We start from the raw sequence: 27597 nt of genomic DNA on the forward strand, positions 1-27597 counted from the left end.
AGTGTCAAATGCACGCACGGATGAAACGATGCCGCAGCCTCTGCACTGTGCGAGCCTGCAGCCGGAGAGGGTGAACAATGTTCGTGGGCCCGACATAGGCTCCAGAAGACGGGCCTGCCTCATTTGCAGACAGTGACATTTACCTTGTGTCCCGCCTACAAGGCGTGGAATTGGATCCTGTTTCCAAAAGTGTTTCATTGGAAGGGGGATACCAAAGCATCATCGATGGCCCAGCTACAGGGTGAGTAACGCAGCGCAACGACATGAATGGGTGATCAGCTTTGGGTTTATCATGAAACCATTGAAAATACACACAGTTAGCCTCGGGGCATCATCTGAAAGAGCCACCGAGAGGCAGGCTGCCTGATTTCCATGGTGGAGCATACAGCAGGGACCCTGACTGACGGGAGAACCAGGTTTGAATAACGATAGCCGCTATTTGGTTTGAGGAATAACCAAAGCACTGACTGAAATAGCGACTTTTCCTCTTAGTCTGACTTGCAGGCAGTGGATTTGCAGCTAGAACTGCACGGCTGAATTTCCCAGTCATAATCGCACAGAGATTTTGTCTTGGGCATCATGAGGTGCCAAGGACATTGTATCATGAGTTGAGATTCAATTTGCTTGTTAAAATTCACAATGTTGCAAACGCTACCGACGCATTCCGGTCCGTGAGCTGTGTCTGGTCCCCGTGCCTTGAATCAAGCTCCGTTTGGCTGTGATAATAGACATCGCAATCACACAAGCCTTAAAAAAAAATCACCGTAATTTAAATTAAGGCTCAGAATGCAACAAGGAGCTTGTCTTCACGACTATGGCGGGGACAGCATATGTCTGAGATTTTTTAGCACCATGCCGACAGATTGTGCCTAAAATAAGATTTTATTAAAGCGCCTGCTAAGATGCGAGTCTTTGTTGTGTTTAAAACAAAGAGCACGGAATCTGCTCTTATTTTTAGATCATAAGATTGAAAACGATCACTGGCAAAGTTGTTTTTCCTCCCCCCTGATGGAGCAGTCACCCCCTATTAAGCGTCACGCATGGCGTTTGATTGGGCCGTCACCGGAGGAGCGGGGTGAAGCGGCGCCCGGAGGAGGGATCCCGGGTCAGTCGTGCAGCTTCTCTCTCCACTGCTGAGCCTGGAGCAGGGGGCGGGGAAGCTGATCTCTAATCAGCGCTGTGAGGAGGCGACTTCCTCCCGGAGCCGCTCCCCTCGCTGGCCGCTTGTCCAACTATCATGGAAGTCCCCCTCCGCGGAGCACGCATGTGTCCCTCCATCTGAACCCGCACACACAGGTGGTTAAAAGCACACTGTCTTGTCCCCCCCCGCATTGTGGAGACAAGTAAAATGGCGTCAGAAACATCCGGGTCACGGTGACAGGGAAGAGGTAGCGATGAAGAGGAGGAGGAGGAGGAGGAGGATGAGGAGGAGGGATTCTTTAAAACTGAAGCGGCCAACACACAGTGGGATTTCTTTGAGAGCTGGCTACTTGGTAATTGTTGCTATGCTACCACAGAACTGCAGCTAAAGCACGGCCAGTTGAATTTCAAATGCTTTGCTGTTGCATGGAGCTGCAGCTGTGGAGTCTGGTGCTGCTGCTGTTTCCTGACCAAAACACACATCAGGGAGGAGAAGCTGCAGCACACAGGTAGTGCAGCTGAGGTGATGGGGTCAAAACTCCGGTCTGAGGGAGCAGGGGCCTTCAAGCTGTCTGCTAGAGACTAATTCAGACCTAGGATGCCAGGGGAGGACAGTCATCCACCTGGCAGGTTAGGAAAAGCAACAGCAGCCTATTTGGCATCTCAAGGGCTGGAGTATAAAAAAAAAAAAACAACAACCAGAAAGTCAGAAACAATAGAGATCCACCCCGATTGGAAGTGAGGGAAAGGGAGCATTAAAGTCCAATTCAGTTTTCTCAAGCATACCGTCGTTTTGATATTAAAGGCATTTCCTGCCTTCCTGCCATCCATTTTTATTAATTTTATTGCGGTCTGAAAATCAGCTCACAGAGACTTGAAAATGTCTTGAGCTAGGCTTGGTAATCCATCACAGTGAACATGCCGCCTTAGTTAATATATTTGTCCAAGTTACTTTATCATCGACTTGAAACATCTGCGGGTCTTCTGCAGCCTTCATATGCTAGTGGGAGGCTCAGACATCTGGGACAGACCTGAAATATAATAGTCTTCTTGCAGACAATGCATTGATTTATTTCAACTAATGTTCCAGGTCTGTATGGACTTTCAGCAGTGTTAAACATCTGGGACTGAATGAACACACAGGCAAAGCAGCATGTGTATTTTTGTTTTGGGAGAATCATGCATAACCTGTAAGTGAGAATTTTACTGCAAAGCATAAAATGACTGTATCTGTGGGTGTTTGCTGGGGTTGCTGATCCATACCAGTGACTCAATAAGTTTGCCAGGCGCTGAGATAGCTTTCAAACAGCTATGCAAACTGTGAGAGGATCTTGTGGTTCAGATTTATTGAAATGAAATGTGATCAGGCTTTTGTATGGATTACAGTGCAGCTTGCGAAAGCTTTTATTATGAAAATTTCAGATACCTACCAATAAAACAGGGTTGAACCATTTGTGGTTTAGTTTGTGTGTATATTATCAACATATAAGTTGAATCAAGCTGCCATCTGCAGTACAATGATGCAGTCATATCAGATTCTCTCACTTGAAATGAACAGGTCCCACATATTAAAAGTGATCAAGGGATAATGCTGTCAGATGTCAGAGGCATTGTTGATGTGAACTGGTGAGCTAACATATTTATAGTATCAGGCAAACAGACAAACCTCACATTGACTGGGGTGCAGTATTGGAAATGTTGCAACACTGATCTGCTAAATCTTAGAGGAAGGCGGCGATTAGTTGAGACTGAAGATGAGCTGGTTCATTATTCACTCCAGACATTTTGGAAAGTTTCTATTTAAATGAGTAGCTGTAAGCCGTGCACAGTGTTTTGTGTCCTGAAGGCACCCCGAATGCAAAGAGCCAACTGGAGAGCAGCAGTGTCTTGTTTTTCTCTGCCACCTTCTTATATCACCAGCGGAGTCTGTCAGACGGCTTTGTACACAAACTGCCTTCAAGTTAGAGGACAGAGTGATCTGTCTTTTGTCCCCTGTTGTGTTCTTCTTCCTGTATTTCAGAGCGCTTCTCTTTGATAGAGAATTAACTGTCCGATTGCAGTTGGTATTCCTATTTATAATTGAATATAAGGTGCATGGACTAACGAAGTCGGTGGTAAATGTGGTTGGGTAAATAAATGTTTATCTTTGTGATAACAGTGTCTGCAGGCACTCATAAAAAGTGGAATTACCACAAAGATGTGATGTACACGAAAGATGGCCATAAAATTTAATTACACAATAGAGGATTAAATTAGGCGACTTATTTGCCCGTTTCACTGAACACTGGCATCATTTCCATCCATTTCTCAACACTTTCTTCCTCGTGGCCGGTGGGGGTGGTGAAGAAAATCTTTTGGCAGCAGCTTCATCTGTTGTTGGTGGGTTTAGCTCTTTCCTGATGCAGAGCCCGCTTGCTTTTCCTGTTATTTAGGAGCTTGTATTTCATTCGAAAGCGTCATTTTGTTGCTTTTTGTACATGGAAAAGATTTCCTGCTGGTGACAATAAGCAACATCCTCATAAAAAATAAATAAATAGTAACAATATGTGGCTAATAAGATGAATGCTCAACATCTCAGTCAGTGGATTTGTGATTTAGACTTGTAATACAAGTGTATTTTTCACAGATGTCTTGCCTGGTGCAGCCTCAAAATTCATTATTTCCATTATTCGGTGTTATGAAATGTGTTCTCAAGTATAAGCCAAAGGCTTATCATCGTGGTATTTCTTTTTAAGTACTTTCTGCTTATGACTTTTTGCTGAGGCTGTCCATGCAAGAGTCGTGTTGTGCATTAAGTAAAGTGAATTTCTATCCCTCCACATCAGAAAAACAGAGTTTGATTGTTTTCAAGCCTTGCATGATATGGTTCACCATGTTTGGAAAAGCAATTTTTTTTTTGGCTCATGAATGAAATGTCAAAAAGAAATCAAGATGCATTAGGCAGAGTGGCCCCAAGATTGAAATGTTGAAGCAGTTTTTTCTCTTGTAATGCAACCTTTTGTCACCGTTTGGAGCTCTGAGCTTTTACACAGACTACAAGTGGAACAGATGAGAGACTAACGCACAGAAACAAAAACTTGATTTGTCATCTTTGGTGTTATAAATCACACACACATTCAAGCAAAAAAATATTTTCTATCACTAATGTGTTAAGTCACAAGCACTTCAAAACAAGAGATGGACACAAAAAAGGCAGTTAGAATAAAGAGTACCATTTGCAACAAGTAAAACAATACCAGAAAATGGTGTTAAAAAAATGGCGTTATGCCTCTGTATAATGACATGCAGTAGTAGATACAGTGCCTCGTGCGGTTGTGTGACATTGAGCCGCTGGAGGGTTTTGCACTGACAGCCGATGTGTGAATTCTTGTGTTGGCAGGGGAGCTGACAAAGTGGTTTCTGCAGCAGAGCTGTGAGAGTGATTGACCCCCTCAACACGTCTCCATTAGGTGATGTATAACCTACAATTCAAAATGTTCTGCCTTCAACCAAAGACCAGACCGTAATTTCAAAACTCAAAATTACTCCTACTGGTCTGGGATTTAAACATCTTAAAGTAGGAGTGTGGAAATGAGAACACGTTGTGAAATTAGATTGAATTGCAGGTTACAAACACCGATTTTCATCTCTGGCTCTAAAGAAATTTGCATCATACAACTGTTTGCATCTGCACTGCTGCTCCTGAAATTCCAGATCATTTTCCAGGGTCACACTTTAATGCAGTGCAATGGGAATAGTATATTCCTCGTACTAAATGCGGTTATTTTTTCTTTGATAGGGTGCTAAGACAGAACAGCCATGCCACCCCCGTCTGACATTGTGAAGGTGGCCATCGAATGGCCTGGTGCTAATGCTCAACTTATTGAGATCGACCAGGTGGGTACTTGTATTAAACTTGTCATTTTATTAATCTAGTTTGCCCTTACTCAGTGAAACTATTTATAGAAGCTTTCCCTGGCCAGTTTAAACTTCAGACAGTATATTGAATAATTAAATGGAAAATAAAGTGTCTGCTCTAATGCTTAAATCACTGGCAAACTGGAACTGAATAGTCTTGATGTCACAGTTGAGTGTTTTTGCAGGAATTCACCAGATTTTGGCGATCAGTTGCATGGTATGCATGGCACCCACTCCTTTTCCTGTCTCTCTTCATTATGGCAGCCAAGTGAAGGCAAAAACGCCCAAAGGATAATCTTTATAATGAAAACGCCCAGGCACCATGAAATAACAATAACAGAAACTTTTACAAAGCCAAATTAAAGCTTCATGTTTACCGTGATGGATTATCTAGCTTGGGTAATTTGCACATCTGTGGAAGCTGTTTCTCATAGTGTACAAACATGAAGCACAGAAAATGTCTTTCTCTGAAATTTGGAAAATTAGCCCAGACGATTGGCACAGCCCAAACCAACCACTGTTATTATCCTTCACAGAGCTCCTCTCATATATACCCATTAGACTTTAAATGTGGAGTGTTTTTTTTTTCTCTCAGTATATGAAAAAAACCCGATTCCTTGTGTATTGTGATTTGATATTTCCATTTATTGCGATTTTTGTTTGCTTTTGTAACACTAGACCAGAGCCGAAAGAGCCATTTTACCCTCTCTTCCACCAAATAAAATTAGTCTGGAGCCGCAAAACGTATTTGATGACACAGCTTATGAACTTTTGTATTTAATTATGCTGTATATACAAAAACTATAGTTTGTTGCGTTTATGAAATTATAGGACGACAATAGAGGAAACTGTTGACGTTTTATTGCTATTTTTATCTAACAGAGGAAAACACCAAACTCTAATGAAGAGAAGGGAAAAAAAATACACTGGCATGTGTATAGAAGTATGCAGGCTTATTTCAGTCCTCCCCACATTTATGGGAAATGAATAAAATAGAAAGATGCACACTTTGAAAAACATACAGCTGCAAAGAGTAAACATAAAAAATAGTTTGCTAGTTTGTATTTAATTATGACGCAACATATCAAGCTTACATGTCAACCAGCATTGTTGGCGTTGACGGCAAATCAATCTGTCCACGCAGAATTAAACTTTCTTTTTTTTTTTAAAAAAAATTTCTCCATGGCTATATTGATTGAGGAATCAAAAAATCAAATTAAAAATTGTAAAAACAAATAATCACGATATTTGAATCAGTTTTTTCCCACATCTCTAATGCTCGGCGCTCCAGAGCAAAGCTTCCATCAGTGCACCATGTATTGTGCAGTAGATTGAATCGTGATGTGTTAGTGTCAACATGTGTGATAATATGGACCAACATTTTTCCAACTAAAACTACTCACTGCAGACATTTTTCCTTTCCAGCAAAGCAGACGAACACGCTGAAAGTGAAGAATATAATGAACGTAATTTTGGAGATGATAATCTACACTATGTTTTATTTGAACTCTGTGATTTTGTAATGTTTCTGTGTTTGATCTTCTTTTTCTGTTTCTGTCTTTGCAGAAAAAGCCTTTGTCTTCAATAATACGGGAAGTATGTGATGGGTAAGCATTTTCTCCTACATGACAGAATAATTTCCCGATACATTTTTGTGTCTCAGTGTAATTGCTAAAAGGTAAGATTCTGATAATTTGCTTGAAAGGTAATTTGATTACTTTAAATTATGATAAAATGACAACGAGGAGCGGCCGCTTTCATTTTAATTAAATGATGTGAGGAATTTTATTTGGTAAAAATGCAGAGATTTCAAGCAAATTGCTAATTTGTGGAGGCTTGAATGTGTATCTGTCGTTCTTGAAGATGATGAGTTGTAACAATCTCTGAACCGATCCCTCTGTCTCATGCCAGAGGGATTGTTTATGCCTTTGTTTATCAAAATTAAGCCTATGAAACTCCATCACTCCCTGTCGCAAAGATGATATTTTCTTCTTTGGTAAAAGATCTTCATTTTTATTTTGCTGAAGAGGATATAACATTTGGAAGTGATTTCTCCAGGCTGTTAACTTGCTCCACTCTCTGCCTGTGTGATAAACTCTGAACATTTTAGCTCCATTTGCATTGGCATGATCAAGCCATCTTCCTGTTTTGTGCCACCAGGAAGGTTAATGGACATAACCATGCTCAGCCATGCCTATGTGCTCTGTGACAATTTGGACAATTTGCACCAATTTCACTAGAAATTGGGTGAATTTTGGATACTTTTAGACATGATTACTTAGTTTTCCCACATGTCTTGCACAAATCGAGCACTAGACTCCCTCTGGACTCATGGCTTATAGTCCGAGTGCAGATCCTTCAGAGAAAAGGAACAGCCAACAGAGGAAGTCGCAAGTGAGAGGGAAGCAATACTAGAAGTGAATGCTGAGTTGTGACCCTTTGGAGAAAGCTCATCTTAAGGTGTCATGAAGAGAATAAACTTCTCAAGATCATGGTCACAGAGAACATGTTCGTACAAAGTGAGTTGTTCAGTTTACATGACCATTAAGTTGCTCCACTTTTCATTTTCCTAAACGGCAGCGCAGTTTGGAGGTGATGTGCTGTTCTCGCAGTGAATCTTGGTGCTTCCCATTCATTCTGCCATCCCGTTTGATCTTGTCACCATCTGATGGTTCAGTGAGCAAGCACACTTCATGTCTGTCCTCTGTCCTCTCAGTCTTTTAATTTGGAATCATACTCTGGCCGTTAGATTACAGACATGAGATCAGATCAAATGTGTTATGGAGGACACAGGAGCATCCAAGTGGGCATACTGACAAAGATGTGCCATGTTGGCTTTATCATGAATGAATAAAATGAATGAACTTGGACATATTAAATGTTATTCTAGTCCAAACAGTGCAATTACACAACATCAGAATAAGTTGTATGAAAACTCCCATCCTACTTGTAGTTTCTCATTGTTAGGAACTGTACTAAGCTCTGCTAACATTAAATTATCATTTAATTAAAGACTACTAATAGGCTTGGATAACTGTTTAACTATAGTTTACCTCATATGACTCATAACCTGACTATTTGTGTTATTCAATATCTGCATTATTGGCAATAATGATTTAGTAGTTTGGATTTACTAAGTAGCTTTGTTTACCTCCATCAAAGAGGCCGCTGCTTTCACCGATCTTTCACAGAGTGTGGAACTCAGGAAATCTGTCTTTTACATTTCTGACCTGTGATATCATGAGGCTCACGGTGTAAACTGAGGAGAAAATAATGCTCGCATGAAGGAACCGCCTCTACGGTGTGTATCAAGGAAGAGAGCGTCCATTTTTGTGAGTTTGACATCATAAACGCCATGTTGTTGAAATTTCATAGATGAGAGCCTGATTTTCACTTAACTGTGAACCCAGCGTCACCAGACTTTTTTCTCCGATTTTTTTTTCTTTTCACCCATAATTAACAAAATGAAAAAGCATTCTCTTAAGTAATCACTAGAATTGGGAGTTTATTCAGCAGAAATAATCCTTAAACTGAAATATTAGCCAAAAGCATAACCACGTTTTTATTTATATATTTACTTTTTTTTTAAAATCAGGGTTTATGGTTAAAAACTGATGACGCTGAACTAGCAGAGAAAGAAAAGAAGAAAAGGTGTGAAATGCAATGCGGTGTCGTGTGGATGGAAGTGCTAACTGGCGTTTTGGGATTTTCCCGGATTATGATTATAAGATGAAAAAAAAAATCAGAGAATGCCAGCAGCCATGAGTTTGATGCCCCATCTTTTCACCCTCCAGAAAAACTGAACTGCGATCCCCGGCTTTATCAAGGCACACTGATGGTTGACACAGGATTTGACTATCAGTGTGTTTTCCACCCTGTCTTGTCCATCACCTTCTCTCTCTCTGTTTGCTGATCACCTCTTGCGATTACCCTGTGAATTCAGCCTTACTTGGTGTGGTCTTTGCACTTTGACATCAATTCTTTTGTTTTTTTCTTGTTAATGATGTACACTGCAACTTTTCTCCCACCCATCCGTCTCTCTCTCTCTCTCTCTCTCTCTCTCTCCTTCTTCGATTTGAAGCTGTGAGAATTTTTGCACTTCAATACTAACGCCCACTGAATATTTCCCCTCCACAATCTCTCCATCTGCCGCTCTGGTAAATAGAACTGCTGAAGGGAGCAGTCCAACTTTAATCAATCTATTGCACATACATGGTAGATGATGTTGGGTGCGGAAAAATCGATGCATATCCTGTTGAAACATGAATTCATCTTGTGTCTCACTAATTCTTTAGTAGGTCCCGTTTGGAATAGGAATGCAGTGGATTTTACTTCTGGATGGTGCGTTTATCTCTCTTTGTCTCTCTGTCTGTTCTCAGCTGGTCTCTGTCAGGCTCAGAGCAGTTTGCTCTACGTTACGCCGATGGCCCTCAGCTCTATATCACTGAGCAGGTGAGCCTCGCTCTTCACTCCCTGAACTTGTGCTTACTGAATTGTAAATGAGCCCCAAACTCGAAGCTACTTTCTTCTTCTTTTGTATTTTAGAGCCGGGGTGAAATCAAGAACGGAACCATCCTTCGATTAGCCATTTCTCCTGTGAGACAACTCTTTGTTTTTTATTCCTCCTCAGTTGTGCTTTTCATTTGGAAGTTGTGAAATTCTGATTGGCTTGAGACAGGGTACAGCGTGTTTCATATTTGTACAGTGATTCACTGCCGTATGTTTTGGCTCTTCCCTCAATTTTATAATTCTTACTGTGCAGTAAGTTCAAAATGTCTGTGCCCATAAACATTGCCAGATTCTTAATACCTTATGTTCAGGTTCCTTTTCCAGCCTTTTTTTATTTTAATGTAGCTCAAAGGAAAAAATTATTTGGTGGAAAAAGCTGGTAAAATTCTGCATTCCAGTCTTAAGGCTTTGCTGCATGAATGCCTTGTGAATTGAAACTGTATTGATGTTTGAGCCCCTGCTTGTTCTGCTTTCCACAAACTGCATTGAATACTGCCTTGCAAAGGCTATAGCTGCATCACAGCCTCATTTTCACTGAAAAGCAAAAATAGTGGCACAATGTATATACAAAAGGGACTAGAATCAGTGATTAAAATTCCTAGGAATTGTGCCATATTTCAGGCCGACAGCCCTTTTAGATCCTCGACAACTTTTCAGGTTCACAATTTTTACTTGCTTTATCATATTCTCATTCATCTGACATAGCTGAAAATATCCTCAAATTAATGTAAACAGTTTGCACTTTAACATTACAGCCATTATCTGAAAATATAAAAATGTATGCAGGCAAACCATCAATGTCTCAACATCCGGATTCTTAGGAACTTCACTGCGTAGATTAAATCAGTGCTATCTGCAGCAGCTCTATATGGGCTTTATTAAGCTTTATTGTGGAGTATTGCAAATGCATTATCTCCATTAACACTGAGATTAGATGAGATGTATCTTGGAAGTCATGTTTGTCATGTTTGTCAGGCTCGTGCTGCTCGTCAGCTGCTGGAGCGGATCCAGTCCCATGGCATCGATGCTCGCCTGGAGGCTCTGAAGGAGCTGGCCAAGCTGTCGGCAGACCCCACCTTTGCAACAGAGTTCATCAACATGGAGGGCATTGGGACACTGGCCCGTCTTGTGGAGAGTGGCACCCAGTGAGTTTTAATCCTAACGTAAACCATATGCAGGCTTTTCATCTTGCTTCTCACAATTTTTAACGGTGACTAACACGCAGACACACTCTCCAATAATCTGCTTGTCGATGTTATAACCCTGGGCTGTGTGATTCACACTGTGCTGCTGTTTGTCCAAGGTTAGATCACTGTTTCTAAAGCAATTTCATTTAGTAATGGAACTTGGGTGTCATTTTTAGTGGTTTCATATCTGCAAAGCTATTGAGTTGGTAGTGGAGTGGGAAAAGTAGCCATCCAAGAACTACAATGTACAAGGGCATTTTTCTCCTTTCGAATATAAAGGAATGTTATTCAGTACAAGTGGCTCGGAACAACAAGGCTGTTTTAATTACGTCATAATCTTTCAACATGATCGATGTCGATTACCTCTCTAATCTCATAACTGCCAAATAAAAAGGGCATGACTGGGACACGAGCATATGTTAGCAGGGGTTTTCCTAAATAGGACATCCAGAAGAGACACAGGCAGGTTAAGGTGCAGCTTGATTAGGCTGCCAAATATACATATGATTTTGAAGAAGTTACTCTCTGTATTTGGTTTTGAGATGCTTTGAGATGATTTTGATTAACCGATAACATAGAAACCATGGCTGTTATTCACCTTGTATGTTTGTGTATAGCTTGGTGAGTTAGCACTTCAGTTAGATAAAGCAAACGTTTTCAAAATGCGGTTTTACTATCAATGAATAAACATCATATTGTGCTATTAGTAGTGTTGATATTTTGCTGAAGTTATAGACTGTTCATGAAGGCTTGTGTGTGTCAAGAGGAGTTAACTCAGTGACCCATGGCACGTCCACGCAAAAATGATATTTAGCACATAATGCACATAAATAATTAGTTCTCAGTATAGCTATACAAGGTGGCACATTGTCATTGCCCTTTTTCTTAACTATTCCACTTTAGAAACACTTAATGTAATCTATTTGCACAATGATGACAATATTACATATTTGCTGCTTACCTAAGGCAGAGTCCCAGGTAACCCATTAAGGAAATGGTTCACGAACTGCTGGATAGCCCAGGGTTAAGGCCATATCACCCAGGGATTAACTTCCCTATTAAGTAATTGATAGTAATTAAGTCCTTTAAGTCCTTTGAGCCATGTTTGTGACAAAGGGCTGTATAAATAAGTTATCTTGAACCTAAATTAATAATTAAGTGATTAATAATTAAGTAAATGTGGAGTAGGTCGACTGATGTGAGAGGGCCTAAGGGGACCTGTCTGCTTTGCTTTAATTCAGCTTTGGTGAGATGTTGGCCTTCACTCTCACGGCCTTCCTGGAGCTGATGGATCATGGCATCGTATCCTGGGACCTTCTTTCCCTCTCCTTCATCAAACAGGTACCTCCAATAAAAACAAAAAAACAGTCCATATACAGATCATAGTTTCGTAGAGACCTCCAGAGAAAATTTGTTTTTCCCCATGTCTTTTCATGTTCTATTCGATTCATCCTCTTTCATTTCTTGCTCTCAGCCAAACAAATGATGTGGCCGATCTTTTAGTCCTTTCTATTCACACACTTTCTTTAATTGTTTGATTCCAGTCCCAGTTCCTGTGTGCCGGAAATGAGTGGGTTGCTGTTGCCCATAGCAACTCCCTGCATTATATGGAGTCCCTTCAGTGTTGCTATCTGTGAATAGTTTTCTAGTTAACACTTCTATGTGGCCCAGACCATCTCTCAGCCGAAGCACTGTACTTTTTTCCCATGTTACCACACTGCTGTCACCTTGAGGTTAGAAACCGAAACCCAGTATCAACTAAAATGTTGCAGATGTCCTGTTAAAGCCATGTAACTGTGGTAAATATTTGTTTGGGAATCCATATCACCAAGCAGACAGTCACCACCTTCTGACTCTTGGGACCTTTAGTGACATTTGTATTAAAGAACCACAGTGCACACAGAAGACCAACCACTTCTTTCATGCACAGAAAATGTATTATACATTAAAATACATTATATGCAAGATAACATAGTGTCAACAGAAGACAGTGGCAAGATACTGTTAATATTTGGTTGGGTTGGAGAATCAAGAGACAAATCTGAAATGAGGTGTTCAACTGGCTGGTAAACTCATCAGCCTTGCAAATGTGGGAGCACAAGATATGTGATCAGTGACTAAGTCAACACAGATGGAGTAATTCTGACTTGAATAATGTTCACTCAGACCTACAGAGCAACTATTAGGCTATTGAAGAATGCTCCACTGTGCAGTGCAGCACAGACACCTGTGGTGAGCTGGAGGTCAGCAGATGTGCCGGCTGAAGGCTGGGGGCTCTGTCTCTGCAGGCTGAGAGCGAGCTGGGTGGTCTCGGCGTTGTGGAGCTGACTTTAGTAGCTCGGTTCGCTTCCAAATGTCATGTTTGACTGTGATGCAGGTGACAAGGATGACGGAGGCAGGAAGTCTTGGACCAATCCACACCATAGAGTTTGGGGGCAACTAGCTGTTGGGGTTTCTTCATTTTTCACACTGACTCTGGAAATGGAGCTGTTTATTCGGTTGCTAGGCAACAGGATGCACTCTTCGGCAGGAAGGGGGCGTCCTCCGAGGAAAGTGAAACAAGACCAGCTTGTCTCTCTGTGAGGATCTCTGCAGCAGATGAATCTCACTGAACTGAATCCCCGACCAGTCGATTCTGTTGAGTTGCCAAAAGGGGAACAACTTTGACCAGTTCCTCATGGCAGGATGAAGGTGTGATCCTTCTTCTTCTCCTCTGCTCTTTTCCTGCTCCGCTCACAGAACTCCACCATCTAGATAAAGGGTCACGATTAAATAAAGTTTCCACCTTTTCATTTGAGGGTCTGATGACCAAATGTGTTTATAACTGTTAAACCTATCACAGTAACACTGCTGAACGTGATTTATTTTGAAAAGTGATGATTTATGCTGTCAGAAGATATCAGACATGACAAACCTCTGTCCAACCCAGTTAACCCAGAGTTATTATAGTAATCTCTATAGTATTCATAACACACGTTACAAACGTAATTCAGACACAACTCGGAGTAAACTGAAAGCGTGACATTGATTGAAGCCCATATTATTATGTAACTCCCGATGTTACTGTCTTTTCTGAGCTCTATGTGTAAAAGTTCAATGGAGAGTGTGCTATTGGTGCTGCTTTCCTGACCCCAGGCAAAGCCTTTAGCGAAGCACGATGGGGCTTTAGGTCATGAAAGTGTTGCTTGAAGTTCTGCGTAATGTTATCAGTTGGGAAATCAGTGGAGATAGGTGAGAAAAGATGTTTCATGTTCATCGTTTTAACTTAAGCTGAAGGATTACATGGTTCTCTATGGGTTGAGATCGGCTCTACCCAGTTTGGTAAACTCACAAATGCATGATGATTAAAGTAAAACCAAGGCTGGTTTTCGTGGTTTCAGAAGCGATGACATTTTGAAGAGTCGGATGTTTTCTCTTGGCATTACCAATGTGCTGTATTTTGGGTGTTGCTAAGTCTGTTTCCTCTCCACTCTTTGCCCAGATTGCAGGCTACGTGAACCAGCCCATGGTGGATGTGTCCATCCTGCAGCGCTCGCTGGCCATCCTGGAGAGCATGGTCCTCAACAGCCACAGCCTCTACCACCGAGTGGCACAGGAGATCACCGTGGGACAACTCATCGGGCACCTGCAAGTGTGAGCATACACACACGCACAGAGGCTTCTCACGCTCTGATTTTGGGGGGTGGGGGGATGTGGTAATGGGAACTAACTTAACGTATAGGGTAAATAGAATAAAAATGTTGACATGTGCTCTTCATTACTTGCCACTATTATAAGGGTGTGTTCATGATGCTTAGATATCTATCCTTTCTTTCACCCGTTTTTCACACAAGACTTTTTTGAGAAAAAGTAGCAACCGGTCAACAAATTTTCGCAATACCAGGGCAAAGTAAAACAAAAAAAATAGCAAATCCTGTTTTATGTAGTTTTAGTTAGGGCAGCGGTATGCAACCATGTGCCATGGAAAGCTGAGAGTCTGCAGGTTTTCATTCCAACTGAAAACTCCACCTGGTGATTTCACTGATTAGTCCCTTCTCTCTGCTTGAAAGTGAGGTAATCCGTGAAATCACCTGGTGTAATTTTTGGTTGGAAAGAAAACCTGCAGACTCTCAGCTCTCCATGGCACATGGTTGCCTACCCCTGAGTTAGGATTTAGCAAGATTAACAATATCAAATCAGTTGAGTTCTCAAAAAAAATTCTTGTATCAATTTTTTTTTGATAAATAAGATAGGCTTCTAATATCCTGAAACCACCCTAAGTAATAGTGGTGATAGTAATAAAAATGATAAAAGAGCCAAAGTAAGAGTAATTAATGTAGTATTTTTTTTCCCTGTAGTCTTCTGTAGTTGAGCGTGGAGATTTGTGGAGCACGATGCTTCTAACTGGATGTTACATTGCTTGATATTCATTCAGGTCTAACCAAGAGATCCAGACCTACGCCATCGCCCTCATCAACGCCCTTTTCCTAAAGGCACCAGAGGACAGACGGCAGGTCAGTGCCCACAGCTCACTGTCTTATTAGAGGAAATGACTGAGTAGAAAGAGAGATAACTGGAATACTGATAATGTCTCATCCTCATGTTACATGTACTGTCTAAAAAAAGCCACCCATATATTATAGACTGACCTTCATCCCTAAAAGTCATTTATTATGTGGTATTTTAATTGAAAGAGATAAGTATGGTCTCATCCTGGTTGCTTATGCATGCAGCACTACGTACGGCACTAATGCTAATCTCATGAATAGATGTCTGTCTGCCAGCTGTCTTGCTGTGGATTCTGTCTTACACTCACTGCTGCAATGACAGAATCACTCATAATAGTTATTAACCACCTCTTTAAGTTTTGCACATTTGTTACACTACAGTTTATTTCGTATAGCCTAACGAGCAGCACCTCCTGGACCAGGCAAATTTCAGAATGCACTAATTATTAAAAGTTAATTTTTAGTATGAATTCTACTACTCTTTTCTAACAAAGTGACAAGAAAGTGGCCTGAAGTCTCACAGTGGTGAATTTAAAATCTTGACATGAAATATTGCTCAGTCGGGAGGATAATAAAAATACATTTTGCAATGTGTGATGTAGAATGTTTTCACTAAAGTACGCCAGTAGAATGGGATGAATACTTAAAATTGTTATTTGAACTTTATTTTTTTGCAAATTTCTACAATTTCCTCGATGATTCTTTTGCATACCAAAAAACATACAGTAGGCCTGTTGCATTATGTTATGAGGCATATGTAAAAATGCACTTTGAGGTAACTCTGTAGCACAAACAAATGTACAAAAAGCAAAGTACCTCTTTGAATGTCTGTACAACAGGTTACTAATCACTGTCATGGCCTCTCATTCTGCCGTGCATCCACTCGATGCTGTCACCGCCTCCATAATGCACTCGCATATTGAAGTGTCAACTCATGTCAGTTTCATGCTGCTCTTACACCCGGTATCATCAGAGTGTGCCTGTTTCTAAACTAAAGTTGTCCATGTGTTTCTTAATCAAATCTAATCTGTCAGGTAAACCCAAGAGGCAGTGATGTGTCACAGATTTATTTTAGATTTAGTTTTTCACCACAGAGGCAAAGTACACATTCAAACACTCGGAGAGAATAATTTGTTGTTACTGCACTCTACGCCAGATTTCAGACATAATAATTGGGAAGTAAAATAGGAAAAAGTACAGCGGGTGCCCTTGTGTGATGCTACAATGGACATTTTTTTCAAAAGTGGGCAGGCCAAACTTGTTCATTCCACCCTCTGTACTTTTCCTTTCAGAGGCAGAAGAGTGATTATAATTTTTTTTTTTTTTTTTTACTTTTCTCTACCTCACCTCTAATTCAAAGACTGTCACTTACCTCTACAGTTTCACCAAAAGTAATGTCAGTGTTACTTCTTAAAATCAAGCAGCGCTTGTCTCTAGGTTTTTTAACCTTTCTAGGGGTTGAAAAACCTTGACAGCTCGCACGCTTATCAAACTGTTTTGGAGCCTGTTTTGGATGAACTCGAAAAATTCCTGTCTGCCAAGCTGAAAACAAACTTTTGTTTTAGTTCCTGAATAGCTGGTGTTGAGGAAATACAAGGTTTTTTTTTTACACAGCAATGGTGATATGTAGTGAGTCTTTGACTTTTCTGGGGCAGCCGTGTTTGACGCCGCTGGGACACCATGTTCTGCTGTTTTCTGTTCTTACTCTGTTGCATGCGGTGCCCTGTGATGTATGCCTGAATCTCAACGTCCATGTGTGTGCACTTTTTGTTTTCATCACCATCACACCCACGCCCCTCCTCCCCACCCTCACCCCCCTAGGAGGATTATACTAACCCGCTGGACCAGCAGCTCACTGTGAGTACACATCCCTTACCGTCTCATCATCATTATCATCCCCTCCACCCCGTGGCACTTCCTGCTCCCCTCTCTGTTTCTTCCGTGATTCATGCAAATTAAGACCGAAGCATGGCTTGCTGCAGCAGCAGACAGACCGTGTTGATTGATTTAAATTACACCATGCTCAAATGTTTTAGAATGTGAAGACCATGTAGCTGGTACTCCAAACTACGGGTGTAGTGGTGACATGAAATGTAGTTTCTCAACATTGCAGCAGTTGTTAAAAATCCTTACCTTTGCAGTCACTTATATGCACTACTTTGGTGTGGTAGTTAAGTATCTTCACTTGTCTGGCCTGTCTTGGAACGATGTACCTCTTTATCCTCAGGAGATGGCAAGCACTTTGGCTCAGAAACACCTGCGATCCATCATCCTCAATGTGAGTATCAAGTCTGAAACACAGAGCAAAGTATTTCTGGTTCTGTCAGGTGCCTGTTAGAATGGACAATGAACTTCATTGTTTGTTTAGCTTTCACACAGCTGTCGAACGTCCATCTCTTCGAGCAGAATTCAAGCAATTTCCCCAGACAGTCTGGAATTGAAATTAAGTCGTATATCCACCGCCATGTATATCAAAAATATATGCAGTTGAAAGCATTAACAGATGCTGTCTGTTGGCAGTAAAACACAGAACATATTTGAGAACTCCACATGCCTTGCTTTTTATTTTCCGCTCTTTGCACTGTCTTACACACTGGCTAGTGATAGTGTCCAGAACAGAGGTGCAGACTGGCAATAGCAAGCTTGGAAGCTCGACCCCTGGGACCAGCAGATCAGAAAGTGGAAAAACACACTAGGCTCTGAGACAGAGGCAAGCAAATGTGCTACAGCATGAAACCCATGATGTGGAACGATGTCTGCTCTGAAAATGATTCCTTTTGACACCAGCTTGTCTGGAAGCGCCTGACTGAATTGGCTGCAAATGTCACTGCACTGCGCTGCACCGAGTGCCCTTGAGCAACAAAACTCCCCTCAGCAGCTCCTGCATTCTGCTCTGTTGGTACCAAAACCTCCATGTCGGTGTACTGTACATGGGATTCGGTCTCTCTGTAAGACTGTAATAGAAGAAGCACTACAACTTGTTTTTACCACACAGGGGTGGATTTATTTTGTGCTTTACACTCTTAACTTAATGTGCTGTTGTTTATGCATAAATTGTGCATGTACTCTCAGCTCTTAACTTACACAGAGCTTCTCTTTGCAGCATGTTATTAGAGGCAATCGACCAATCAAAGCAGAAATGGCACATCAGCTGTATGTGCTCCAGGTGTTGACCTTTAACCTCTTGGAGGAACGTATGATGACCAAAATGGATCCTAATGACCAGGTAAAAAAACAATATAACAATATAATAGAATAGAATAGAAGGCCTGTCGTTGTATATTTTTGTATACCCGCTAATATTTTCCCACAGATGACCAAGTGCAAGGCAGAATGTCAACGTTAACGGTGTCATATTGCCAATCTCGTGTCTTACTCACCGTTCCTCATCACAAAGAGCTATAATAATCACAGACTACCCGTCTCATCTCCTTGAATTTCTGTTGTTAAACTGTTATGTTTTCTCTCAAGGGAAATTTTCCAGCTTGTTTTCATGCATGCAGAAAATTTGCATGTGGCCATTACAAATGAATAAACATAGTGCACACATGCCATGCAAACATGCAGATGTAAAAAAAAAAAAAAAAAAAAATGTTGCTGAGCACTTGCTTTAGCAGCTCCTTTCAGATGTTGAGATGTGAATGCTTGATTTATTTCTACATTCTTATTTGTTATTTATAATGGGTGAAGGTCAACACAAAAAACACACTGAACCTGAGAATTCCTCAGTAATCCACTGAAACAATCGACAATCTACTAAAATCCATGTTTTGTCATTTGCTGCATTTTGGTTCACTGACTTTCATTTGGTGCTGCAATCATGTTACAGCTGTTTTGACACAAGAAATACGATGATTGGACATCGGAGTTATTATTTTGCTGGTAACTTGTTGGCTTGCTGTGGCCCAGGCTCAGCGGGATATCATCTTTGAGCTGCGCAGGATTGCCTTTGATGGAGAAAATGACCCCACTGGCACAGAGAAGAGAAAGGCCATGCACACCAAGGACTACAAAATGCTAGGTTTTACTGTGAGTCTCATACAGATGGCTTTCCTGTTCTGGTTCTTGGTAATGCTCAGTAAAAATAAAGTTGTTTCAATCCGCTGGGCAAATGCTAGGAAATACCCCAGTGCTTCTGCAGGTACTTTAATTTCATGTGTTTGTTAGCAGTTTTCAATCTGCTATAGGGGGAGCTGGCTCAGGACTGTCCTTTCTGTTGTGAGTGCAGAATCACGTGAACCCTGCCATGGATTTCACCCAGACGCCTCCAGGGATGCTAGCGCTGGACAACATGCTGTACCTGGCCAAGCTCCACCAGGACACATACATCAGGGTTAGTTTCGGCCTCCAACTCACACAGCGACTTTAACTTGTGAGGTCAACCATGCCTATAGTACGATGCTGTTGACACGCACGCTCTCCCACAACAGATTGTCCTGGAGAACAGCAGCCGCGAGGACAAGCACGAATGCCCCTTTGGCCGCTGTGCCATCGAGCTCACCCGAATGCTGTGTGAGATACTCCAGGTTGGAGAGCTGCGTAAGTACCTCTCAAACAGTTGTTCATGCAGTCATCAAAAGTGGATAAGAGGTGGTGTGACCTAACATGGGGCCAGACAATTAGTGTTGTTTTTTTTTTTTTTTTTGGGGGAGTTACAACAAATTAAAGCAGATTCAGTGAAAAATATTCAGAACCCAACTTACACAAATGAGGGAGGAGTTAAGAAAACATGAATTCTGGCTATTTGTGGAGACTGATTATGCAAATTGGCACTTGAATAAATCAAATAATTATTATGAGAAGTAGTTGTGGTCGAAGTGGCAGCAATAATAGTTTTTTTTTTCCTCTAGTATTTTTAGTGATTGTAATAATAATGGTCATGACTCTTTTCAAACTCTTAAAAATGATAATTCTGTTAGTCAGTGAATTCAGTGGTCTCCACAATGGAGTAATGGAAGGTTATTTTCTAAGCCCTTGGTAAGCCAGTAGATATTGTGGTATGGTAATAGGATTGTTATTGCTGCAGCTTTATTCAGGAGGGCCCTTGAGGAAGAATGGCTCACACACACACACACACATACACACACACACACACACACACACACACACATGCACTCCCCTGTTTGATTGTAATAGCACTCAGTGTTGTTTGGCCACCACCACCATCCAGTAATCCAAGTTGTCCCGTACTATGTGTAGCTGTGTTACGTTTCATCATTTTGAATCTTGTCTCCTTCTGTTCAGCTAATGAGGGCTGCAATGACTACCACCCCATGTTCTTCACCCATGACCGGGCTTGGGAGGAGTTCTTTTGTGTTTGCATCCAGTTGCTCAATAAAACATGGAAAGAGATGAGGGCCACGGCTGAGGACTTCAATAAGGTCAGTTGAAGCACTCATGAGGTCATCTCATTCATATTGATATACTCAAGAGCGTGGAGTATAATTCATATTTAGGGTTTTGCATTGTAGTCAGTGGCCATGAGTGGTGTTTTGTCATTTTTCATAGTTGGAAAAAATATATCACAACCATAATGAACATGAAATGAGTTTAAAACTGCATAGCTCAACATCTTATTTGAGTACATCATTGAGAATAGCCAGGCAGCCCAAGAACTGTCCTGTGTTTCCTTGAAGTGCTGCTGGAAATTTCAAAATCACAAACTGGGCGTACATGAACACGAAATTTGGATTTTATGATTCCTGATATGACGAGATGCTGTCAAAAAGCTGTCAAAAAATCATGTTTGTCAGAGGTTAGGCTATTTTAAATCAAAAGCCCTTCAAGGAATGAAGAGTCATATTTATGACTGCTAAGCTGGAGGGAGCACTTGAAGGCAGCATTAGGCACTGCTGGGAAGTTGTATGTAAAAAGCACTTTTTGTAAAAAGCAAATACTGGTAAGAGGTAATAGATGTTGTAATGTTTAACATAGCGAAGCATGGTTTGTGTCAGTGTAATCAGCTGAAAATGAAGGGTTCAATAGATCATTCATATGAGTGATTCTCATTAGCAAATGCTCTGTATCTATCCAGAGTACGTTTGCTGAGTATGCTTGCACTTTTTCAGCAATTGCAGGCATCACACTCATACAGTTACACAAATTTATAACTTGGAGCTGCCCCAAAGCAGCAATAGACTTCTGCTGTAGATGGCTGAGCAGCCCAGTGGAGCATCTAACTGAGAGTTTTTTGGTTGACTAAATAATAGATGACAATTAAATGCTTAAGGTTATCAATTCTAATGCAAACCATGAGGTTTTGGGCTCAACACATTTAATTCAAGCACTACTTATCCAAAATCTTGCTGAAATGAACAAGGAATCTATTGGCACTGAATATTAATGACTGTTTAGTATGCATAGATGTATTGCTTCCTTTTGATTGACAAGAATGATATCTGAATGGGATTATTGTGGAAAGTGCTGAGAACTGAGTTACATATTTAACAACACACTCTATTCACTGAGTACTGATACAGAAGGGCCTATAAAAGCAGAGAGGTGACAGACACAAAGAAAAGCTATAGCACCGCCTATAATGCATAAAACCCTGCTGGGAACATGGAGTCTGTGTCTAGATCTCACCTCTTTAGCAGGCCCAATCTGTTACCATGCTGCCTGTTGCACTTTTAGCCCTCCTCACTATTTGTTTCAGAAGAAATTGAATCTCAAAGTGAAGTTAAAATGAGTCTCCCTCCATGCCATTGAATCATTTGAGCTGTTACTGGTATCTCTGTGGCACCTTCCCATTCAGTGCTCAAGAGACTTAGCCCAGATCCTTTCTCAATAATGACTATTTGCAGATAGTGTGTTTAAACCTTTAATAGTGTCCTTTATGTACTAAAGTTTGTTTTCAATATACACTAGATGGGCAAAAGTGTTGGGCCACACCTCTTAATCACTGAATTCAGGTGTTTCATTCAGTCCCATCACCACAGGCATATAAAATCAAGCACCTAGCCATGCAGTCTGCCTTTACAAACATTTGTGAAAGAATGGCTCATTCTAAAGAGCTCGCTGAATTCCAGTGTGGTGCTGTAATGTAGTGGGATGCCACCGTTGCAACGAGTCAGTTTGTGAAATTTCTTCCCTCCTAGATATTCCATGATCAGCTATAAGCAGTATTATTAAGTGGAAGCGTTTAGGAACCACAGCAACTTAGCCACCAAGTGGCAGACCATGTAAAGTTACAGGGCGGGGTTGCAAGTGCTGATGGGCATAGTGTGTAAAAGTGGCCAACGCTCTGCTGACTCAATAACTGTACAGAGCTCCAAACCTCCTCTGGCATCAACATCAGCACAAAAACTATGGGCCAGGAGCTTCATGGCATGGGCTTCCATGGCACCTTAGTTCAATGTGAAGGTAAATCTTAATGTTTCAGCTCACTAAGACATTTTGGACAATTCTCTGCTTCCAACATTGTGGGAAGAGTTTGGGGAAGGCCCTTTTCTGTTTCAGCATGACTTTGCCCCAGTGCACAAATCAAGCTCCATTAAGGCATGGCTGGGTGAGTTTGGTGTGGAAAAACTTGACCGACCCGTACAGAGCCCTGACCTCAACCCCATCCAACACCTTAGAATGGGATGTCATAAAAGCTTCCATGTAGTGTATAATCATTTATTTTTTTAAAGTAAGAAATGGCTTCTTTTCACAGGAAATGCAGGAGAATGTCAGATTTTATATCACTGATCACAATTATCAATTTACTATTAGTTGATTAGTTGTGTGTGTGCACTCAAACCCCTGACCAGGTGATGCAGGTGGTCCGTGAGCAGATCACCCGGGCTCTGGCCATGAAGCCGTCATCTCTGGACCAGCTGAAGAGTAAACTGCGGGGCCTCAACTATTCAGAGATTCTGCGTTTGCGGCAGTCGGAAAGAATGAGCCAGGATGACTTCCAGTCTCCGCCTATCATGTCAGTCTGTGTCTAAACTCCCTCCCTCCCACTCCGCTTCACTTTGGACCTTATCTGTTGTTAAACTGTAGTTTAAACCAGCCCTCTTATGTCAGTCATACTTTGTCATGCCATATTTATCAGTTTAGATTTGACATAACATTTAGAGAACACCATCTAATGATTTCAGCCTTTCAATCCCTTGTGCTCTTCCTCAACATTAGTTTATAGTATAATATTATATGCATTATAAGTGTACACGTCAAATCCCATGGTTTTTCATATTTCCCAAGACCCCATATTTCATATTTCCTGTGTTTTAGTGAGCTGCGGGAGAGGATTCAGCCTGAGATCTTGGAGCTCATCAAGCAACAACGTCTCAACCGCCTGTGTGAGGGAAGCTGCTTCCGGAAACTGGGGAACCGCCGAAGGCAAGGTATCGCAGCACTCCTTTTACTTTTTCTCTTAATTAACTAAAGGAGTACTACTACTGCTCTTGATTATTAAGTAGGCTTTTCATCCCTTGTCTCTTTTTTTTGTAGAGAAGTTCTGGTTCTGCAGACTCTCTCTGAATCACAAAGTGCTGCACTACGGGGACTTGGATGAGTCACCCCAGGGGGAAGTGCCTTTTGAGCTACTCAGTGACAAGAGTGAGTCACTGTTAAACCTTTATTGCACCATTTCATCAACGGGCTCCCATGCCCAACTCCTTTTATAACAGGTAGCATGACACTTGCACAAGCTGAGCGTATTGTATCGTCCTGTGGAGTTAGACAGGCTTGCTTAAACAACATTTCAAATTACTTAATTTCTCCTTCTGTTTTTTTTTTTTTTTCTCTGATACAGTCCCTGTATCGGACATCAAGTCGGTGGTGACGGGGAAGGACTGCCCCCATATGAAAGAGAAAAGCGCACTGAAGCAGAACAAAGTAGAGTCATTTTGTATCCGTTTTTATTCGCATGCTTGTCATATAATTATTCTGTGATTCTTTGCTCAAGTTCACAGTGGGGAGGAGAGAAGTTTGTGACCTGTTTTCTATTTTCAGGAGGTGCTGGAGCTCGCATTCTCCGTCCTCTATGATCCTGATGAGACGCTCAATTTTGTAGCTCCCAACAAGTACGAGGTAAGCCGACAACCACAAACCCCAGTGACATTAAGTAGCCATATCAGCATTAGTCATGTAGTACAATATAGGTTTAGAGTTGCATTGAAATTAACTCTGTCTTTCTCTCTCTCTCTCTCTCTCTCTCTCTCTCTCTCTCTCTCTCTCTCTCTCTCTCTCTCTCTCTCTCTCTCTCTCTCTCAATTCAGTTCAGTTCAATTTAATAATTCTTATTGACATGACATGGCATAGGCTGTCAAGTGTGAACATATTTTTCATTTGATTATGTCTAACCTAACAATAAATTAATTCAACTAATCTACATAGTTGGCACTGGATATGTACAAAATAAATTAAATGAGTGGATAACAACATAGCTCACACTCTTTCCCTATTCATTACAATTACATTATAATACAAGTATATTGCTATTGGTAACATACCTGTCTCCCCCTCTGTGTGTGTGTGTGTGTGTGTGTAGTATTGTATCTGGACTGATGGGCTGTGTGCGCTGCTGGGCAGAGAGATGGGCAGTGACCTCACGCGCAGCGACCTGGACACTCTCATCAGCATGGAGATGAAGCTCCGCCTCCTCGACCTCGAGAACATCACCATTCCAGAAGCCCCGCCCCCCGTGCCCAAGGAGCCTAGCTCATACAACTTCACCTATAACTACAGCTGAGGTGTGCGTGCGTTTGTGTGCATGTGTGTGTTAGTGACGGATGGGTATACTCAGTCTTTTGAAAAGTCAACATGAATTTAGCTTTAAATTTGAGCACCGCGCACGGCTATTTACATTTTCCATGTTTTACAACCATGGAGAAGAACCATCCAAGTTTGTGATACTCTTGACACCTAGAAAAAAATACTGGGAATTAGTCACAGAATATCGGCCTAGATATGATGCAGAGGCAGGTCAAGTTGGAGGATAATTTCCATTCCTTACTATAAGATTGTTGCTTTCGACTTGTTTATCATACTTGGAAAGAAGTGTTATATCACACTGTTTTTATCTGTCAGTCACTCTATTGATTTAACATATTTGACTTGCACTTCCTCTTAACCTTGTGCACACTTTTATAGCCTATTACACACCGTCTTTATTGTGTGAAGGAAATAGATTATTCCGCTGGATTAATCAAATGATGCAAGTTTTTGACCCGTGAAAATGCCCGTCATTAGTGTTTGTGTTTGTGTATGTGTGGGCGTGAATGTGTATGTGTGCAGATGTAGAGATTTATTGTAGATTATGTGAAGAGATATAAGGAATTGTTCCTGGGTCCAACATAATTATAATATTTTTGAGCCTAAGGGGCCGAACAGTCGGTATGTGGCACTGCAGGTGTGCCATTCATTTTCCATGAGAGGTCGGTGGAGAATGGATGTCGCTGGCTCTGCCTTAAATTCTGCTTTTGGAACTGAAAATAAACCTGCCCCCTGAATACCAGGGGATCAGAGTGATTCACTGATACTGGCCACTTGCTTGTGTACCGTCTGTTCAGAGCCTAATGCCCTCACAATTGAAATCTCAGTGCCAAGTGGTGAGGTCCAAGGTACTGACTCAGTTTGAGACATTGTACCAGTGCATTACAAAAACATGATTATAGTTGATATATGAACCTAAAAAAAAAATTGCTGTTGCTTTGAATCATAATCACTCCATTGCCTTATCAGTCGTATCTCTCTGTATACTTTAAAAGATTTTAACGATAGGTCACAGTGATATTTCTCTTAGTGCAGTATTTTCATTTTGCAGCGCACTTACCTTGACACGCCTCTGTCATGAGTCAGCGTCTGATGTCGGAAGCCCCTGGTTTTTGCATTAACTGCCAGTTTTTAGGCTTGATTTTTAGACTTTTTAGTAATACCTGCAAAGACGCAGAACAGCAAAGCAAAAATTACGGGAAACGAGACTGTGTCTGCTTTAGTTAATGTGCCAGAAGCATCTAACACCCCCTACCACCACCACTCAACACACACACACACACACACACACACACACACACACACACACACACACACACACACACACACACCTCCTCTCCCCCGCCTCCCAGCCCCTCCTTCTAGGCTAATCAAAAACAGCTGAGTGACATGACCATGGGCATCAGGGACAGCTAATATTTGATCGACTGTTCCACATGGGAGTTATGTGTGCTAAAAATAACTACATTGTTGAAGTGTAAAATTAGTTTAAGCGCTGTTTGATTTCGGTGTTATTTGTTGCCAACTTTTTGGGTAGGTTATTCATGTCACTTTGTGCCCCATTATCTTCTAATCCAGTACTAATCAATATTGTCATTTGTTATTCAGAATAGAATTATATTTTTGTAAATGACTGTATAATCTTATCAGCTGTGAAGGGAATGGATATTGAATTAACATAGCAGTTTCATTTTGTGCCAGTCTGTACAGTACATTGCACTCACGCATTAGGATATTTTACAGTGCACAAAACAAGCTTTTGCAATCTTCACATTTTTTATTCAATCTCAGCCACATTTTTTTAAGCCACATGTGTTGAGTTAGGTTTAGGAGTGACACTCAGCCCAGCACCTAATGATGTCAGTGTTTATGTATCTTATGCTACTAAAGAGAACAAGAAAAAAAAAAATGGTTATGCTGTCATACGTATGGTTTGTAAAAAAAAAAGGATTATATTTGAAGCTTGTTTTTTTTTTTTTTTTTTTTCCAAAAATGTTTGTTCTGTTCTATTTTTAACTGAAGCTGGAGATTTTAATTAGTCAGTTTAAAAACTTATTTTATATTCCAGTAGGTCATGCAGTTTTTTCGGGCACTGCTGCCAAAATCTCGAAGCTGCTCTCAGAATACCACGACTGCAGCTGGAATATATCAGTCAACACGGAGTGACACACACTGAGTAAAGGATTGTTGCATTGGATGTACTAACAGTATGACTTGAAGTTCTAGCATATGGTACTCTTTTACATGACTTGCTAAACTATTTATTTATACTTGCTAGTGCTAGTATTGAATGACATGTTGTTAGTTAAGAAATAACAACATTAAATCTAAATATGGTATTCATATATAGACCATTGTATGTATATATTGTGTTGCCTTATTAAAGAAAATGTATTATGTTTTGTGTGAATAAATAGTCTAACTACTCTTGAATGTTTTTTCTTTCTTTACAGGCCAGTATATTGTTGTATCTATGCTTCATGTATAGACTAACGTAAAGGTTATGGAATTATGATCATAAATGATTGCCGAACTAAGCCTCGGTTTACAAACCTGATCCACAAAAATTCACGACGGAGCCAGTGTCAGCTATAAAAACAAACTGATAGAGCCGTGTCTAAAGCCCACTCAGCCATTACGGTACCTTTTAACCTGGTATTAACCCTGCCTGTACT

The 27597-nt window shown here is 41.0% G+C and overlaps 1 protein-coding gene across 9 annotated transcripts; it reads left to right on the plus strand.

Moving 5' to 3' along the window:
* Positions 1 to 87: 87 nt before the first annotated feature.
* On the plus strand, positions 88 to 27355 carry elmo2 (engulfment and cell motility 2). Of its 9 annotated transcripts, XM_030050843.1 has the most exons (24): positions 88 to 241; positions 4520 to 4589; positions 4919 to 5016; positions 6604 to 6644; positions 9417 to 9489; positions 9583 to 9633; positions 10522 to 10691; positions 11975 to 12074; positions 14215 to 14366; positions 15148 to 15226; positions 17042 to 17077; positions 17448 to 17498; positions 18324 to 18446; positions 19130 to 19249; positions 19449 to 19553; positions 19651 to 19759; positions 20465 to 20601; positions 22972 to 23135; positions 23438 to 23550; positions 23657 to 23764; positions 23961 to 24043; positions 24161 to 24238; positions 24699 to 24900; positions 26991 to 27355. In XM_030050843.1, exons 3-23 carry the CDS (start codon positions 4939 to 4941, stop codon positions 24897 to 24899), a joined length of 2172 nt encoding a protein of 723 aa, XP_029906703.1. In that variant the 5' UTR covers positions 88 to 241; positions 4520 to 4589; positions 4919 to 4938; the 3' UTR covers position 24900; positions 26991 to 27355. The 9 variants fall into 9 exon arrangements, with proteins under 9 accessions (XP_029906703.1, XP_029906704.1, XP_029906705.1 ...); XM_030050844.1 differs by having other exon boundaries at positions 14215 to 14360; positions 24699 to 27355; XM_030050839.1 differs by having other exon boundaries at positions 89 to 241; positions 24699 to 27355.
* The last annotated feature ends 242 nt before the right edge of the window (positions 27356 to 27597 follow it).

The sequence above is a fragment of the Myripristis murdjan genome, chromosome 5 (genome assembly GCF_902150065.1).
Source record: "Myripristis murdjan chromosome 5, fMyrMur1.1, whole genome shotgun sequence".
Classification (NCBI taxonomy): domain Eukaryota; kingdom Metazoa; phylum Chordata; class Actinopteri; order Holocentriformes; family Holocentridae; genus Myripristis; species Myripristis murdjan.

Coding starts and splice junctions, on each gene's coding strand:
- elmo2 (XM_030050843.1), top strand. CDS start 4,939: ATGCCACCCCCGTCTGACATTGTGAAGGTGGCCATCGAATGGCCTGGT. Junction 17,078..17,447: donor CGCTGGACCAGCAGCTCACT/GTGAGTACACAT, acceptor CTTTATCCTCAG/GAGATGGCAAGCACTTTGGC. Junction 17,499..18,323: donor TGCGATCCATCATCCTCAAT/GTGAGTATCAAG, acceptor TTCTCTTTGCAG/CATGTTATTAGAGGCAATCG.